This window comes from Panulirus ornatus, chromosome 2 (assembly GCF_036320965.1).
Source record: "Panulirus ornatus isolate Po-2019 chromosome 2, ASM3632096v1, whole genome shotgun sequence".
Taxonomy (NCBI): Eukaryota; Metazoa; Arthropoda; class Malacostraca; order Decapoda; family Palinuridae; genus Panulirus; species Panulirus ornatus.
Genome location: NC_092225.1, coordinates 65,712,456 through 65,732,420, shown reverse-complemented (window position 1 = coordinate 65,732,420; position 19,965 = coordinate 65,712,456). Strand labels below are relative to the sequence as shown.

General features: G+C 41.8%; 2 protein-coding genes across 2 annotated transcripts in view; one reads left to right on the top strand and one right to left on the bottom strand.

The window, feature by feature from the left end:
• mRpL11 (mitochondrial ribosomal protein L11) overlaps nt 1-19,965 on the bottom strand; it is a 130,273-nt gene that overhangs the window by 74,570 nt on the left and 35,738 nt on the right. The window lies entirely within an intron of this gene.
• The window catches only part of Phb1 (prohibitin l(2)37Cc), a 74,882-nt gene that overhangs the window by 29,108 nt on the left and 25,809 nt on the right, over nt 1-19,965 (top strand). The window contains exon 4 of the mRNA XM_071676610.1: nt 13,038-13,154. Coding sequence (XP_071532711.1) covers nt 13,038-13,154 — 117 coding nt within the window. The remainder of the gene's footprint in view (nt 1-13,037; nt 13,155-19,965) is intronic.

Genomic DNA, 19,965 nt, shown 5'->3' with positions numbered 1-19,965 from the left:
TATTTTTTTTTTTTATTTTGCTTTGTCGCTGTCTCCCGCGTTTGCGAGGTAGCGCAAGGAAACAGACGAAAGAAATGGCCCAACCCACCCCCATACACAATGTATATACATACACGTCCACACACACAAATATACATACCTATACATCTCAATGTACACATATATATACACACACAGACACATACATATATACCCATGTACACAATTCACATTGTCTGCCTTTATTCATTCCCATCGCCACCTCGCCACACATGGAATACCATCCCCCTCCCCCCCCATGTGTGCGAGGTAGCACTAGGAAAAGACAACAAAGGCCCTATTCGTTCACACTCAGTCTCTAGCTGTCATGCAGTAATGCCCGAAACCACAGCTCCCTTTCCACATCCAGGCCCCACACAACTTTCCATGGTTTACCCCAGACGCTTCACATACCCTGATTCAATCCACTGACAGCACGTCAACCCCGGTATACCACATCGATCCAATTCACTCTATTCCTTGCCCGCCTTTCACCCTCCTGCATGTTCAGGCCCCAATCACACAAAATCTTTTTCACTCCATCTTTCCACCTCCAATTTGGTCTCCCACTTCTCCTCGTTCCCTCCACCTCCAACACATATATCCTCTTGATCAATCTTTCCTCACTCATTCTCTCTCTGTGCCCAGACCATTTCAAAACACCCTCTTCTGCTCTCTCAACCACGCTCTTTTTATTTCCTTACATCTCTCTTACCCTTACATTACTTACTCGATCAAACCACCTCACACCACACATTGTCCTCAAACATCTCATTTCCAGCACATCCATCCTCCTACGCACAACTGTATCCATAGCCCAGGCCTCGCAACCATACAACATTGTTGGAACCACTATTCCTTCAAACATAGCCATTTTTGCTTTCCGAGATAATGTTCTCGACTTCCACACATTCTTCAAGGCTCCCAGGATTTTCGCCCCCTCCCCCACCCTATGATTCACTTCCGCTTCCATGGTTCCATCCGCTGCCAGATCCACTCCCAGATATCTAAAACACTTTACTTCCTCCAGTTTTTCTCCATTCAAACTTACCTAGGTAGCTGGAAATCCTCCCCTCTCGTTTTTTTTTTTTTTTATTTTCCAAAAGAATGAACAGAGAAGGGGGCCAGGTGAGGATATTCCATCAAAGGCCCAGTCCTCTGTTCTTAACGCAACCTCGCTAATATGGGAAATGGCGAATTGTATGAAAGAAAAAAAAAATATATGTAGGGGAGAAAGAATACTTCCCATTCATTCCTCACGTGTCGTAGAAGGCGACTAAAGGGGACAGGAGCAGGGGGGCTTGAAACCCTCCCCTCCTTGTATTTTAACTTTCTAAAAGGGGAAACAGAAGGAGTCACGCGGGGAGTGCTCTTCCTCCTCGAAGGCTCAGATTGGGGTGTCTAAATGTGTGTGGATGTAACCAAGATGAGAAAAAAGGAGAGATAGGTAGTATGTTTAAGGAAAGGAACCTGGACGTTTTGGCTCTGAGTGAAACGAAACTCAAGGGTGAAGGGGAAGAGTGGTTTGTCAGTGTCTTGGGAGTAAAGTCAGGGGTTAGTGAGAGGACAAGAGCAAGGGAAGGAGTAGCACTACTCCTGAAACAGGAGTGGTGTGAGTATGTGATAGAGTGTAAGAAAGTAAACTCTAGATTGATATGGGTAAAACTGAAAGTTCATGGAGAGAGATGGGTGATTATTGGTGCATGTGCACCTGGGCATGAGAAGAAAGATCATGAGAGGCAAGTGTTTTGGGAGCAGGTAAATGAGTGTGTTAAAGGTTTTAATGCAGGAGACTGGGTTATAGTGATGGGTGATTTGAATGCAAAGGTGAGTAATGTGGCAGTTGAGGGAATAATTGGTATACATAGGGTGTTCAGTGTTGGAAATGGTGAAGAGCTTGTAGATTTATGTGCTAAAAAAGGACTGGTGATTGGGAATACCTGGTTTAAAAAGAGAGATATACATAGGTATACGCATGTAAGTAGGAGAGATGGCCAGAGAGTGTTATTGGATTATGTGTTAATTGATAGTCGTGCGAAAGAGAGACTTTTGGATGTTAATATGCTGAGAGGTGCAACTGGAGGGATGTCTGATCATTATCTTTTTGGAGGTGAAGGTGAAGATTTGTAGAGGTTTTCAGTAAAGAAGAGAGAATGTTGGGTTGAAGAGAGTGGTGAGAGTAAGTGAGCTTGGGAAGGAGACTTGTGTGAGGAAGTACCAGGAGAGACTGAGTACAGAATGGAAAAAGGTGGGAACAAAGGATGTAAGGGGAGTAGGGGAGGAATGGGATGTATTTAGGGAAGCAGTGATGGCTTGCGCAAAAGATGCTTGTGGCATGAGAAGCGTGGGAGGTGGGTAGATTAGAAAGGGTAGTGAGTGGTGGGATGAAGAAGTAAGATTATTAGTGAAAGAGAAGAGAGAGGCATTTGGATGATTTTTGCAGGGAAATAATGCAAATGAGTGGGAGATTTATAAAAGAAAGAGGCAGGAGGTCAAGAGAAAGGTGCAAGAGGTGAAAAAGAGGGAAAATTAGAGTTGGGGTGAGAGAGTATCATTAAATTTTAGAGAGAATAGAAAGTTGTTTTGGAAGGAGGTAAATATAGTGCATAAGACAAGGGAAAAAATGGGAACTTCAGTGAAGGGGGCTAATGGGGAGGTGATAACGAGTAGTGGTGATGTGAGAAGGAGATGGAGTGATTATTTTGAAGGTTTGTTGTATGTGTTTGATGAGAGAGTGGCAGATGTAGGATGTTTTGGTCGAGATGGTGTGCATAGTGAGAGGGTTAGGGTAAATGAATTGGTAAACAGAGAGGAGGTAGTAAAAGCTTTGCGGAAGATGAAAGCTGGCAAGGCAGTGTGTTTGAATGGTATTGCAGTGAAATTTATTAAAGAAGGGGTGACCGTATTGTTGACTGGTTGATAAGGTTATTTAATGTATGTACGACTCATGGTGAGGAGCCTGAGGATTGGAGGAATGCTTGCCAAGTGCCATTGTACAAAGGCAAAGGGGATAAAAGTAGGTGCTCAAATTACAGAGGTATAAGTTTGTTGAGTATTCCTGGGAAATTATATGGGTCGGTATTGATTGCGATGGTGAAGGCATGTACAGAGCATCAGATTGGGGAAGAGCAGTGTGGTTTCAGAAGTGGTACAGGATGTGTGGATCAGGTGTTTGCTTTGAAGAATGTATGTGAGATATACTTAGAAAAGCAAATGGATTTGTATGTAGCATTTATGGATCTGGAGAAGGCATATGATAGAGTTGATAGAGATGGTCTGTGGAAGTTATTAAGAATATATGGTGTGGGAGGCAAGTTGTTAGAAGCAGTGAAAAGTTTTTATCGAGGGTGTCAGGCATTTGTACGTGTAGGAAGAGAGGAAAGTGATTGGTTCTCAGTGAATGTAGGTTTGCGGCAGTGGTGGGTGATGCCTCCATGGTTGTTTAATTTGTTTATGGATGGGGTTGTTAGGGAGGTGAATGCAAGAGTTTTGGGAAGAGGGGCAAGTATGCAGTCTGTTGTGGATGAGAAAGCTTGGGAAGTGAGTCAGTTGTTGTTCGCTGATGATACAGTGCTGGTGGCTGATTCATGTGAGAAATTGCAGAAGCTGGTGGCTGAGTTTGGTAAAGTGTGTGAAAGAAGAAAGTTGAGAGTAAATGTGAATAAGAGCAAGGTTATTAGGTGCAGTATGGTTGAGTGACAAGTCAAGTGGGAGGGAAGTGTGATTGGAGAAAAACTGGAGGAAGTGAAGTTTTTTAGATATTTACGAGTGGATTTGGCAGCGGATGGAACCATGGAAGCGAAGTGAATCATAGGGTGGGGGAGTGGGCGAAAGTTCTAGGAACGTTGAAGAATGTGTGGAAGTTGAGAACATTATCTCGGAAAGCAAAAATGGGTATGTTTGAAGGAATAGTGTTCCGATAATATTATATGGTTATGAGTCGTGGGCTATGGATACAGTTGTGCTGAGGAGGGTGGATGTGTTGGAAATGAGATGTTTGAGGACAGAATGTGGTGTGAGGTGGTTTGATCAAGTAAGTAATAATAGGGTAAGAGAGATGTGTGGTAATAAAAAGTGTGTGGAGGGGGGTTGTCATTTCATGTGTGGCGGGGTGGCGAAGGGAATGAATAATGGCAGACAGTATGAATTATGTACATATTTATATATGTATATGTCTGTGTGTATATATATATGTATATGTTGAGATTTTTTTTTTTTTTTCAAACTATTCGCCATTTCCCGCATCAGCAAGGTAGCGTTAAGAACAGAGGACTGGGCCTCTGAGGGAACATCCTCACCTGGCCCCCTTCTCTGTTCCTTCTTTTGGAAAATTACAAAAAAAAAACAAGAGGGGAGGATTTCCAGCCCCCCGCTCCTTCCCCTTTTAGTCGCCTTCTACGACACGCAGGGAATACGTGGGAAGTATTCTTTCTCCCCTATCCCTAGGGATTATTTTTTTTTTTTTTATTTTGCTTTGTCGCTGTCTCCCGCGTTTGCGAGGTAGCGCAAGGAAACGGACGAAAGAAATGGCCCAACCCACCCCCATACACATGTATATACATACACGTCCACACACGCAAATATACATATCTATCATCTCAATATACACATATATATATACACACACAGACACATAGATATATACCCATGCACACAATTCACACTGTCTGCCTTTATACATTCCCATCGCCACCTCGCCGCACATGGAATACCATCCCCCTCCCCTCTCATGTGTGTGAGGTAGCGCTAGGAAAAGACAACAAAGGCCCCATTTGTTCACACTCAGTCTCTAGCTGTCATGCAATAATGCCCGAAACCACATGTTGAGATGTATAGGTATTTATATGTGCTGTGTGTGGATGTGTATGTATATACATGTGTATGTGGGTGGGTTGGGCCTTTCTTTCCTCTGTTTCTTTGCGCTACGTTGCTGGCGGGAGAGACAGCAACAAAGTATAATAAATAAATATTTTTTTTGTTTTTTTCCGCTGTCTCCCGCGTTTGTGAGGTAGCGCAAGGAAACAGACGAAAGAAATGGCCCACCCCACCCCCATACACATGTATATACATACGTCCACACACGGAAATATACATACCTACATAGCTTTCCATGGTTTACCCCAGACGCTTCACATGCCCTGATTCAATCCACTGACAGCACGTCAACCCCGGTATACCACATCGATCCAATTCACTCTATTCCTTGCCCTCCTTTCACCCTCCTGCATGTTCAGGCCCCGATCACACAAAATCTTTTTCACTCTATCTTTCCACCTCCAATTTGGTCTCCCACTTCTCCTCGTTCCCTCCACCTCCGACACATATATCCTCTTGGTCAATCTTTCCTCACTCATTCTCTCCATGTGCCCAAACCATTTCAAAACACCCTCTTCTGCTCTCTCAACCATGCTCTTTTTATTTCCAAACATCTCTCTTACCCTTACGTTACTTACTCGATCAAACCACCTCACACCACACATTGTCCTCAAACATCTCATTTCCAGCACATCCATCCTCCTGCGCACAACTCTATCCATAGCCCAGGCCTCGCAACCATACAACATTGTTGGAACCACTATTCCTTCAAACATAGCCATTTTTGCTTTCCGAGATAATGTTCTCGACTTCCACACATTCTCCAAGGCTCCCAGGATTTTCGCCCCCTCCCCCACCCTATGATCCACTTCCGCTTCCATGGTTCCATCCGCTGCCAGATCCACTCCCAGATATCTAAAAACACTTTACTTCCTCCAGTTTTGCTCCACTCAAACTTACCTCCCAGTTGACTTGACCCTCAACCCTACTGTACCTAATAACCTTGCTCTTATTCACATTTACTCTTAACTTTCTTCTTTCACACACTTTACCAAACTCAGTCACCAGCTTCTGCAGTTTCTCACATGAATCAGCCACCAGCGCTGTATCATCAGCGAACAACAACTGACTCACTTCCCAAGCTCTCTCATCCACAACAGACTTCATACTTGCCCCTCTTTCCAAAACTCTTGCATTCACCTCCCTAACAACCCCATCCATAAACAAATTAAACAACCATGGAGACATCACACACCCCTGCCGGAAACCTACATTCACTGAGAACCAATCACTTTCCTCTCTTCCTACACGTACACATGCCTTACATCCTCGATAAAAACTTTTCACTGCTTCTAACAACTTGCCTCCCACACCATATATTCTGAATACCTTCCACAGAGCATCTCTATCAACTCTATCATATGCTTTCTCCAGATCCACAAATGCTACATACATATCCATTTGCTTTTCTAAGTGTTTCTCACATACATTCTTCAAAGCAAACACCTGATCCACACATCCTCTACCACTTCTGAAACCACACTGCTCTTCCCCAAATCTGATGCTCTGTACATGCCTTCACCCTCTCAATCAATACCCTCCCATATAATTTACCAGGAATACTCAACAAACTTATACCTCTGTAATTTGAGCACTCACTCTTATCCCCTTTGCCTTTGTACAATGGCACTATGCACGCATTCCGCCAATCCTCAGGCACCTCACCATGAGTCATAATACAATAAATAACCTTACCAACCAGTCAATAATACAGTCACCCCTTTTTTAATAAATTACACTGCAATACCATCCAAACCTGCTGCCTTGCCGGCTTTCATCTTCCGCAAAGCTTTTACTATCTCTTCTCTGTTTACCAAATCATTTTCCCTAACCCTCTCACTTTGCACACCACCTCGACCAAAACACCCTATATCTGCCACTCTATCATCAAATACATTCAACAAACCTTCAAAATACTCACTCCATCTCCTTCTCACATCACCACTACTTGTTATCACCTCCCCATTTGCGCCCTTCACTGAAGTTCCCATTTGCTCCCATTTGAATATGTTTATTTTTCAATTTTTTTTCCAGTATGTCCAGATGGTTATAAGTCCCATAGGTCATAAGTTGGGGAGCATCTGTTTATACATACATACATACATACATACGTTTTTTTTTTTTTTTTTTTTTTTTTTTTCCAAAAGAAGGAACAGAGGGGGCCAGGTGAGGATATTCCAAAAAAGGCCCAGTCCTCTGTTCTTAACGCTACCTCGCTAACGCGGGAAATGGCAAATAGTTTAAAAGAAGAAAAGAAAAATATATATATATGGAGCGGGGGGCTGGAAATCCTCCCCTCTCGTTTTTTTTTTTAATTTTCCAAAAGAAGGAACAGAGAATTGGGCCAGGTGAGGGTAGTCCCTCAAAGGCCCAGTCCTCTGTTCTTAACGCTACCTCGCTAATGCGGGAAATGGCGAATAGTTTGAAAGAAAAGAAAGATATATATATATATATATATATATATATATATATATATATATGCATAGATGATAGCAACATATATTCAGTTTCCAGCTTTCCTACTGGTTGGATTTCGAAATGGACATGTTGATATATGTCAGCATAGCACATCGAATTAGTCTACTTTTATTCTACTTAATTTCGGTCATGATTATCTTTTTTTTTATCAATCATCTTTGTTATATGATTTTGTAGTTTAGTTTTACCTTTTGTGTAAGAATATTTAGTTCATGGATTGATTCATTCAAACTTTCAATGAACTTTTCAGTAGCTCCTTCATCAGCACTTGCAGTTTTACTTGTGATTTGAAATTTATGCTAGCTGTATCTTCTTTTAAATCTATTGAACTAAACATGACTTGCTTTGAAAATCTATTGAACTAACCATGACTTCCTGTGAAGTTTTCGATGTAATCCTCTTCTGCTCACTACTTCAAAGTCTCAAAATCGACATCTAGGCTTCACCTGAATTGTTAGTAAGCTTAGTGGTACACGTTTTTGAATTTGATCTTCCATCCATAGCATCAATGACTTTTCCATTTCATGGATGGGTTCTTGTCGTTGCTTTGTTATTATCGTTGACCTCATGCTTGCTGATCCTTTCATTGCTTCATGTATTTTTCTTTATCTCTTATAAATTGTGGAGACTGATTAATGGGACAACTGTAGATCACATTCAATTACATTAACTTTTTTCCTCCTTCATACTGGGTGATTGCCTTCATTTCAATTCCAAATTAAGCATCTTCCTCTGCTTCTTGACAGATCTGTCAACATGTGATGGGCTTTTCCTCATGCTGAGATCGTCTAACTTTTGCTATCATGTGCACACAGCTTCTAGCACTGGTGGATGTACGACCAAGTGTAATTTTTATGTTGTTAGGGAGGTGAATGCAAGAGTTTTGGAAAGAGGGACAGGTATGAAATCTGTTGGGGATGAGAGAGCTTGGGAAGTGAGTCAGTTGTTGTTCGCTGATGATACAGCGCTGGTGGCTGATTCATGTGAGAAACTGCAGAAGCTGGTGACTGAGTTTGGTAAAGTGTGTGAAAGAAGAAAGTTGAGAGTAAATGTTAATAAGAGCAAGGTTATTAGGTACAGTAGGGTTGAGGGTCAAGTCAATTGGGATGTAAGTTTGAATGGAGAAAAATTGGAGGAAGTAAAGTGTTTTAGATATCTGGGAGTGGATCTGGCAGCGGATGGAACCATGGAAGCAGAAGTGAATCATATGGTGGGGGAGGGGGCGAGAATCCTGGGAGCCTTGAAGAATGTGTGGAAGTTGAGAACATTATCTCGGAAAGCAAAAATGGCTATGTTTGAAGGAATAGTGGTTCCAACAATGTTGTATGGTTGCGAGGCATGGGCTATGGATAGAGTTGTGTGCAGGAGGGTGGATGTGCTGGAAATGAGATGTTTGAGGACAATGTGTGGTGTGAGGTGGTTTTATCGAGTAAGTAATGTAAGGGTAAGAGAGATGTGTGGAAATAAAAAGAGTGTGGTTGAGAGAGCAGAAGAGGGTGTTTTGAAATGGTTTGGGCACATGGAGAGAATGAGTGAGGAAAGATTGACCAAGAGGATATATGTGTCGGAGGTGGAGGGAACGAGGAGAAGTGGGAGACCAAATTGGAGGTGGAAAGATGGAATGAAAAAGATTTTGAGTGATCGGGGCCTGAACATGCAGGAGGGTGAAAGGCGGGCAAGGAATAGAGTGAATTGGATCGATGTGGTATACCGGGGTCGACGTGCTGTCAATGGTTTGGTTCAGGGCATGTGAAGCGTCTGGGGTAAACCATGGAAAGTTCTGTGGGGCTTGAATGTGGAAAGGGAGCTGTGGTTTTGGGCATTATTGCATGACAGCTAGAGACTGAGTGTGAACGAATGGGGCCTTTGTTGTCTTTTCCTAGCGCTACCTCGCACACATGAGGGGGAAGGGGGATGTTATTCCATGTGTGCCGAGGTGGCGATGGGAACGAATAAAGGCAGACAGTGTGAATTGTGTGCATGGGTATATATGTATGTGTCTTTGTGTGTATATATGTGTGTACATTGAGATGTATGGGTATGTATATTTGCGTGTGTGGATGTGTATGTATATACATGTGTAGGGGGGTGGGTTGGGCCATTTCTTTCATCTGTTTCCTTGCGCTACCTCGCAAATGCGGGAGACAGCGACAAAGCAAAATGAAATATATGAATATGTTTATTTTTCAATTTTTTTTCCAGTATGTCCAGATGGTTATAAGTCCCATAGGTCAGAAGTTGGGGAGCATCTGTTTATACATACATACATACATACATACATACATACATACATGCACACTCTAGCCTGAGCCAGATACCAGTTTTACCAACCAATCCTTAGGGGTGGATGAACAGCTGGTTTGACTGTGGACTAACTGCCACAACCAGGATTCAAACCCATGCACCTGACCTGTAAATGTTTTACTGCCATAAGTGTGAAGTACTACATCATAGAAGTCTTATTAGATGCTCTTGTAAGCTGATCCATTCCTTTTGGCTTTTCATGTCCCTCATGGCTTTTGCATCATCTGCAAACATATTCTGGTAAGATTCCATTCCATAAAGTAAATCATTTACATTGATCAAAAAGGGTACAGGTTGAACCTCCTTAATCTGGCATCCTTGGGACCTAACCATTCCTGGACCACAGAAAATGCCGGAAAATGGAAATTGACCCCATGTAAACATATTCCCGACCTCTAGTCTAGCTAGTTCCTTCCACAAACATATTGTTGTGTTATCTAAGGTAGAACAAAGCTTGAAACAGAAAATGATACAACTATTAAATATTTCAAACAAGGTTTTTATTGTTATATCAGTTTACTTTAGAAGTATCCCCAGATGGAGACTCCTTAGTATCTTGGGCAAGGGTTTTTAATGGCATACAACACCAATACAGGACAGATTTGTCAGCATTATATGCTTGTTCTGGGGCTAAGTTTTCCTCTGCTATTGATTGTGCAAATTCATCCACAAACTTTGTCACAGCTTTGCGACGAGTAGTTAATGTAATGAACGACCATAGGTTGGTAGATAGCTTTGGTCAACTCTTGTTACTATTGTTGTTTTATCGTTATTGTCAAGGCAGCCAGCCCGTGCTGTGTCATTCCCAGCCAGACAGCCAACTTGTACACACTCTCTCTCACCCTGTACATATTGCTGGTGGTTGTATATTAGAGAAATGGAGTTTCTATCAATTCTTTTAATTTGACCTTACACTACAAGCTTCCATGTTTGCACTACGCTTTTCTCCATACACATTATGTGCTGAAATTCCATGTCTCCACTTAAACTTGTGTAAGCATCCTTGTGAATATTCACAATCATAGTCTAGTTCTCTATGAAAAACTTTGGCCTGCTCGATAAGCATCTCCCAGAAATGCTCACACCTTCATTACCTCGAAGCTTAAACCACTTTACAAGTGCATTGTCTGATTCTGTACTCCTGGCACCTTTGAAAGTGTTCCAAAACTCTAACCTTTTCTGGCTTTCATTTCCTGCAGAAATTCATTATAAGAAATTAACAAAAGTTAGTTAACTCAGCTGCAGTGTAAACAGATTTTGGCACCTGAGCGCTGCTAACAGCGCAACCCTGGGGGCAGATCCACAAACTAATGGCAGCAGATTTAAAATATGCCATACCATTTAGCACCGGATTGGAGAGGTATAACCTGTAACAGTCCCAAAACTGAACCTTATGGCAGTGCAATGTTGACCTACACTCATTTGAAGGTTCCTCCCATGTGTTTCATGTGTTCCCTTCCTCTAAGTGATTCCTCTAACCATCTGAGAAGTGTCCCTCTTATTCCTGCTTGGCATTCCAACTTCTTAATCAGTTTCCCATGTGGTATAATGTCAAATGCTTTCTGGCAGTCAAGATATGAACAATATATCTCGTTTTCCCTTTTGTCCAAGACAGAGCTCTTTCTCTCATAGAAATCTAATAAGTTCATTACACTTAGTCTCCTTTCATGAAAACTCTGTTGCCTCACACTTGTGTAATTTCTCCTCTGTAGAGTCATCCATTTGCTTCCTGGTCAACTTTTCACATTCATTACAGACCACACTTGTCAAAGAGACTTGGCTGTAGTTCAGCACCTCTCCTTAATCTTTGTAACATGGGGGTGTGACATTTGCCCATTTTCCACTCCCTTGGCACTTTGCCTTTCTCCAGCACTTCGAACAGTATTTTAAGGGTTTGTCTAAAATATCAGCAAACATCTTCAGCATATATGGTATAATTTCATTCAGACAATAATCCTTGTATGGTTTAAGCCCCATTTGTTTTCTTGTCTTTCTTAGATATCTCAATGTTTTCTAAAGTCTCCTCTCCATCCTATTTTACTAGTGATAGGGCTGTTGTGTCTTCCATTGTGAAAACACTTTTGAACTTGTTATTCAGTTCCTCATGTATCCATGCATCATCCTTAATTAGTCTAACTATCTATCTGTATCTCTGACGCCTGTTCCCTTCAGGAAGTCTTTCAAGGGGTTGGCCTTGGCAAAAGAGTCTCCATGACTGGTGAACTTTAGTGCCACTTTTTTAGCCTTTAGTGCCTCACCCTCAACAGGTCACTGGCTGGGAGCAACTCTAGCGCAGTGTATGTAGAGGCTTGTACCTTGTGTTCCTGCTGACTACTACAACCTAATGTTCCAACCTATTGTTTTTACCTGATGCTCCAGCTTAATGTTCCTACCTACTACTTCTATCTATTCCTCTAACCAATTTGGTAAATGGTTGGGTTAGCTTATTGTGCTTACTACAGGAAAAATCTAGTTACAAAGAATGAGTTGTGTGAATTGAGTGTCATTAAGTGTTATGAATGACAAGAAGAGATTTAATTTTTGCTGACAAAATGCCAGCAGTCCTCATGTGGGTGAGGCAGAAAGAAAAGACAGCTACCTGGGTCAGAGAAGTGCAACTTGACAACCTCAGAAGTACTGGCTTACTAAGCAGCCATCACTAACCCTTCTGATACCTAGGCGGCTAGTACCAGTAATATGCCTCCCTAGTCAGTGGCTACCTACTATCTACTGTTAGTAGTTTTCCCTCAATCCCTTAACATGATTAGCTACTCTTTAAATGAATGTGATTTGGATCTTTTGATCTGAATGTTACAGTTATTGTATGACTGTTGGCAACTCAGAGTGGGATGTTATGATGCCTACTTCTTTCCCAACAATTCAAAGCTTTGGAATACTTTATCCCACAATATCTTTTGAAACTTTATAGATTTATTTTTAAGGGAGATTTATCACCTTATCCAAAACTGGTAGATCATTTTTGCTTTGTCCTTACTTCATTATATCTTTAGCCATTTTTATATTCCATTGAAGGACAGGTCTTGATGAATGAACTAAAGAGCTTTTTGGTCCTCCATTTAGGTGGAGTCAGTCCATTTTGTACTCACTTAGTTGATGTACCATACATCTGTGATGGTTCATTTGCTCTTAGGGATTTATTTGATCCAGTATAACAGACATATCCACTATTCCAGAGATGCAGCCAAACCTGAACAAAGTTTTATTATAACTATTTTAAGATTGATCACAATGAAAGTGAGCACCAAAATTACTTTTTAGGTTGGATACCATATTTTGACAGTTATTAGATAGGTTATAAAGTCCTAATTTTTATGTGTTTAGTGTAGATTCCTGTTTTACAGGCACGATATGATGCAGGAGAACTCATCACCCAACGAGAAAAAGTTTCCCGTAATGTTTCTGAAGAACTTACTGAACGCTCCTCACAGTTTGGATTGATCTTGGATGACATCTCAATTGTAAGTAATGATTTTATGCACAGAATGTTATTCATTTATTGTCATTTATTTGCACATGTCATGTTATAAGAAGACTGTAGATGTACCGAAAATGCCAAAACACAGCCAAGCATTTTGTCCACCAAAAATCCTTTGACAGACAGCATCTTTGCCTGATGCTTTTTAATTACTGATAACACCTTGTGTTAGTGAAACTAGAACACACCAGTAGAATCACTTGTAGAGAACAGTTTGACTTGGATAAAAGTTCAACCTCCTTTTTACATTAATTTTGAAAGTGAGTTCTGGCTCCCTGTTTACAGACACATCTTTGCTGCTTAACAGTTCTCATTCGATAGACAACCATTCATAAGGAGTGTGGTTTTAGTAAATAAAACTTTCCTCTCAATGCTACAACATTCTCACTGGAAGAGAACTTTGATGCTGAGCAAGGTCTAGGGCCCAAGACTCTTCAACACCTTGTCTTCTATCATCAGAAACAGCATGGGATGCACTGTAGAGAAGTTCAAGAGTTTACTGGAAAAGTACCAACAAAGTGTACTAGATCAAGCTTGTGCTATGGAGCCCTATGGGCTGCAGGTTCCAGCAGCTTGGTCCTCCAGCAACCCAGCTGAACAGCCTGGGCCCATCCAAGGCTGTGGGGGTAGAAAACCCCAAAGATTTCATCAGCTCATTTTTCTTACCATTAGGGAAAGACAAAGGCTTTTCTTTTGCTTTCCAGACTGCTTTATACATTGGAGGATTTTCTGGCAAACTTGAAGGACTCAGTCTCTCTCATCTTTAAAAGCAGTAAGAGAAGGAAGGAATTTTCCATCTTTGATTGAACCATTTTTCTCTATCCTTTGCAAGGTCAGATGGAATTTGAAATTTTACTGATGTACTGTGTAATGCATCCTCGTACATTCACATCATTTTGGAAGTGTACTGTCTTTCAGGTAGACATAGGATTTGATAGAGCTGAAGTTTTTGAGAAGAGTCTTGGAATATACTTTTAAACAGCTTTCAGTTCCATACTTATGCTTTTGTATAGTTTCTTTTCTGTAAGTAACAATGCAGGACAAGCTGTGTCATTTATTAATTAAGGAGAGCAGGTAGAGTGGTCACAGTCCTTTGTCTTCAGTGACCCTCTGTTTCCCTATGATGCCATTCAGAAGGCTCATAGAGCCAAAACTTTTAAAACCATCAGTGTGAAGACACATTAATGTCTTCACTTTAAAGGATACTGCCGTTAGGAGACATTGAGTTCGTTACTGTTGCATCTAATTCTCTTTTTATGTTGTGCCCTCATAAGTTGTTTCAATAGAGCATCACAACATATTGCATAGATTCCCCATGTTACAGAAATTTGCTCATATAGAAATTTTAAACCACTGCCAATAGATTTCTAATGCAGAATGTAAATTTGGAAAAGGTTGGAAAATAACCATCTGCACAAATGCACTAACTCACAAACACTGAAATATTTGTAGATGTATGAAATGTAAGACTACATGTGATATGTAAAGTATGTGTTAATGATATGTATGGGATCTGAGAAAATGTGCCAGATAAAGAGCCTTTGGAAAGACATAATTGTCACAAACACAACTGCAGAAGCTGGTGACTGGGTTTGGTAAAGTGTGTGAAAGAAGGAAGCTGAGAGTAAATGTGAATAAGAGCAAGGTTATTAGGTTCATTAGGGTTGAGGGGCAAGTCATTTGGGAGGTGTGTTTGAATGGAGAAAAACTGGAGGAAGTGAAGTGTTTTAGATATCTGGGAGTGGATTTAGCAGCAGATGGAACCATGGAAGTGGTAGTGAGTCACAGGGTGGGGTAGGGGGCGAAGGTTCTGGGAGCTTTGAAGAATGTGAGGAAGGTGAGAATGCTATCTCAGAGAGCAAAACTGGGTATGATTGAAGAAATAGCGGTTCCAACAGTGTTATATGGTTACGAGACATGTGCTATATATCAGGTTGTGCGGAGGAGGGTGGATGTGTTGGAAGTGAGATGTTTGAGGACAATATGTGGTGTGGGGTGGTTTGATCAAGTAAGTAATGAAAGGGTAAGAGAGATGTGTGGTGATAAAAAGAGTGTGGTTGAGAGAGCAGGAGAGGGTGTATTGAAATGGTTTGGTCACATGGAGAGAATGAGTGAGGAAAGATTGACAAAGAGGATATATGTGTCAGAGGTGGAGGGAATGAGGAGAAGTGGGTGACCAAATTGGAGGTGGAAGGATGAAGTGAAAAAGATTTTGAGCAATTGGGGCCTGAACATACAGGAGGGTGAAGGGCATGCAAGGAAGAGAGGGAATTGGAACAATGTGGTATACCGGGGTCAACGTGCTGTCAATGGATTGAACCAGGGCATGTGAAGCATCTGGGATAAATCTTGAAAAGTTTTGTGGGGCCTGGATGGGGAGGGGGAGCTGTGGTTTCGGTGTGAACAAATGTGGTTTTTGTTGTATTTTCCTAGCGTTACCTTACACGCGCGTGGGGGAAGGGGTTGCCATTTCATGTATGGCGGGATGGTGACAGGAGTGGATGAAGGCAGCAAGTATGTATATGTACATGTCTGTGTATGTTTATGTATGTGTATGTTGAAATGTATAGGTATGTATATGTGCACAGAATTTATTAAAAAAAAGGGGGTAACTGTATTGTTGACTGGTTGGTAAGGTTATTTAATGTATGTATGACTCATGGTGAGGTGCCTGAGGATTGGCGGAATGCTTGCATAGTGCCATTGTACAAAGGCAAAGGGGATAAAAGTGAGTGCTCAGATTACATAGGTATAAGTTTGGGGTGAAGAGGGTGGTGAGAGTAAGTGAGCTTGAGAAGGAGACCTGTGTGAGGAAGTACCAGGAGAGACTGAGTACAGAATGGAAAAAGGTGAGAACAATGGAAGTAAGGGGAGTGGGGGAGGAATGGGATGTATTTAGGGAATCAGTGATGGATTGCGCAAAAGATGCTTGTGGCATGAGAAGAGTGGGAGGTGGGTTGATTAGAAAAGGTAGTGAGTGGTGGGATGAAGAAGTAAGAGTATTAGTGAAAGAGAAGAGAGAGGCATTTGGACGATTTTTGCAGGGAAAAAATGCAATTGAGTGGGAGATGTATAAAAGAAAGAGACAGGAGGTCAAGAGAAAGGTGCAAGAGGTGAAAAAAAGGGCAAATGAGAGTTGGGGTGAGAGAGTATCATTAAATTTTAGGGAGAATAAAAAGATGTTCTGGAAGGAGGTAAATAAAGTGCGTAAGACAAGGGAGCAAATGGGAACTTCAGTGAAGGGCGCAGATGAGGAGGTGATAACAAGTAGTGGTGATGTGAGAAGGAGATGGAGTGAGTATTTTGAAGGTTTGTTGAATGTGTTTGATGATAGAGTGGCAGATATAGGGTGTTTTGGTCGAGGAGGTGTGCAAAGTGAGAGGGTTAGGGAAAATGATTTGGTAAACAGAGAAGAGGTAGTGAAAGCTTTGCGGAAGATGAAAGCCGGCAAGGCAGCAGGTTTGGATGGTATTGCAGTGGAATTTATTAAAAAAGGGGGTGACTGTATTGTTGACTGGTTGGTAAGGTTATTTAATGTATGTATGACTCATGGTGAGGTGCCTGAGGATTGGCGGAATGCGTGCATAGTGCCAGTGTACAAAGGCAAAGGGGATAAGAGTGAGTGCTCAAATTACAGAGGTATAAGTTTGTTGAGTATTCCTGGTAAATTATATGGGAGGGTATTGATTGAGAGGGTGAAGGCATGTACAGAGCATCAGATTGGGGAAGAGCAGTGTGGTTTCAGAAGTGGTAGAGGATGTGTGGATCAGGTGTTTGCTTTGAAGAATGTATGTGAGAAATACTTAGAAAAGCAAATGGATTTGTATGTAGCATTTATGGATCTGGAGAAGGCATATGATAGAGTTGATAGAGATGCTCTGTGGAGGGTATTAAGAATATATGGTGTGGGAGGAAAGTTGTTGGAACCAGTGAAAAGTTTTTATCGAGGATGTAAGGCATGTGTACGTGTAGGAAGAGAGGAAAGTGATTGGTTCTCAGTGAATGTGGGTTTGCAGCAGGGGTGCGTGATGTCTCCATGGTTGTTGAATTTGTTTATGGATGGGGTTGTTAGGGAGGTAAATGCAAGAGTTTTGGAAAGAGGGGCAAGTATGAAGTCTGTTGGGGATGAGAGAGCTTGGGAAGTGAGTCAGTTGTTGTTCGCTGATGATACAGCGCTGGTGGCTGATTCATGTGAGAAACTGCAGAAGCTGGTGACTGAGTTTGGAAAAGTGTGTGGAAGAAGAAAGTTAAGAGTAAATGTGAATAAGAGCAAGGTTATTAGGTACAGTAGGGTTGAGGGTCAAGTCAATTGGGAGGTGAGTTTGAATGGAGAAAAACTGGAGGAAGTGAAGTGTTTTAGATATCTGGGAGTGGATCTGGCAGCGGATGGAACCATGGAAGCGAAAGTGGATCATAGGGTGGGGGAGGGGGCGAAAATCCTGGGGGCCTTGAAGAATGAGTGGAAGTCGAGAACATTATCTCGGAAAGCAAAAATGGGTATGTTTGAAGGAATAGTGGTTCCAACAATGTTGTATGGTTGCGAGGCGTGAGCTATGGATAGAGTTGTGCGCAGGAGGATGGATGTGCTGGAAATGAGATGTTTGAGGACAATGTGTGGTGTGAGGTGGTTTGATCGAGTGAGTAACGTAAGGGTAAGAGAGATGTGTGGAAATAAAAAGAGCGTGGTTGAGAGAGCAGAAGAGGGTGTTTTGAAGTGGTTTGGGCACATGGAGAGGATGAGTGAGGAAAGATTGACCAAGAGGATATATGTGTCGGAGGTGGAGGGAACAAGGAGAAGAGGGAGACCAAATTGGAGGTGGAAAGATGGAGTGAAAAAGATTTTGTGTGATCGGGGCCTGAACATGCAGGAGGGTGAAAGGAGGGCAAGGAATAGAGTGAATTGGAGCGATGTGGTATACCGGGGTTGACGTGCTGTCAGTGGATTGAAGCAAGGCATGTGAAGCGTCTGGGGTAAACCATGGAAAGCTGTGTAGGTATGTATATTTGCGTGTGTGGACGTATGTATATACATGTGTATGGGGGGGGGTTGGGCCATTTCTTTCGTCTGTTTCCTTGCGCTACCTCGCAAACGCGGGAGACAGCGACAAAGTATAATAAAAAAAATAATAAATAATAAGTTTGTTGAGTATTCCTGGGAAATTGTATGGGAGGGTATTGATTGAAAGGGTGAAGGCATGTACAGAGCATCAGATTGGGGAAGAGCAGTGTGGTTTTAGAAGTGGTAGAGGATGTGTGGATCAGGGGTTTGCTTTGAAGAATGTATGTGAGAAATACTTAGAAAAGCAAATGGATTTGTCTGTGGCATTTATGGATCTGGAGAAGGCATATGATAAGAGTTGATGAAATGCTCTGTGGAAGGTATTAAGAGTATATGGTGTGGGAGGCAAGTTGCTAGAAGCAGTGAGAAGTTTTTATTGAGGATGTAAGGCATGTGTACAATTAGGAGGAGAAGAAAGTGATTGGTTCTCAGTGAATGTTGGTTTGTGGCAGGTGTGCATGATGTCTCCATGGTTGTTTAATTTGTTTATGGAGGGGGTTGTTAGGGAGGTGAATGCAAGAGTTTTGGAAAGAGGGGCAAGTATGCAGTCTGTTGTGAATGAGAGAGCTTGGGAAGTGAGTCAGTTGTTGTTTGCTGATGATACAGCGCTAGTGGCTGATTCGTGTGAGAAACTGCAGAAGCTGGTGACTGAGTTTGGTAAAGTGTGGTAAAGTGTGTGAAAGAAGAAAGCTGAGAGTAAATGTGAATAAGAGCAAGGTTATTAGGTACAGTAGGGTTGAGTGACAAGTCAATTGGGAGGTAAGTTTGAATGGAGAAAAACTTCAGGAAGTGAAGTGTTTTAGATATCTGGGAGTGGATTTGGCAGCAGATGGAACCATGGAAGCGGAAGTGAATCATAGGGTGGGGGAGGGGACGAAAGTTCTGGGAGCATTGAAGAATGTGTGGAAGTCAAGAACTTTATCTTGGAAAGCAAAAATGGGTATGTTTGAAGGAATAGTGGTTCCAACAATGTTATATGGTTGTAAGGCATGGGCTATGGATAGAGTTGTGCGGAGGAGATGTTTGAGGACAATATGTGGTGTGAGGTGGTTTGATCGAGTAAGTAATGAAAGGGTAAGGGAGATGTGTTGAAATATAAAGTGTAGTTGAGAGAGCAGAAGAGGATGTTCTGAAGTGGTTTGGTTACATGGAGAGAATGAGTGAGGAAAGATTGACAAAGAGGATATATGTGTCAGAGGTGGAGGGAACAAGAAGTGGGAGACCATTCTTTCATCTGTTCTGTTGAGCTACGTTGCTGACACAGGAGACAGCGAAAAAGTATAATAAAAGAATCATAATTGCAGTTGGTCACATTGATGCACATGATTTCATATTTGCTACTATTTTCCTCTTGATTATCAACAAATACTTGCATAAGTAGTGAATAAGTTAGTAGTTGGTAGGTAGCCAACGGCCAGGGAAGTAGTAGTTGGTAGGTAGCCAACGGCCAGGGAAGTATGTTACCAGTACTACTCGCCTGATTATTTGGAGGGTTAGAACCTCTCCCATACAGTCATCATCCTCCCACAACAGTATAGAAGAAAGTGCATTACCTCTTTAAGTTATTTTCTTGAATGATATATGACAAGCATATTCTGTAAGGGGGGGGAAAATTGATTTTTTCTAATGTGCATGGAGCAAGTGCTTCTACAGAATTTATGAAGTCAAAAGGATTAGCTTAGACATGGATCTTGCCCACTATCATGAGGTGTTGTGATTATCATTTGAGGCTGCT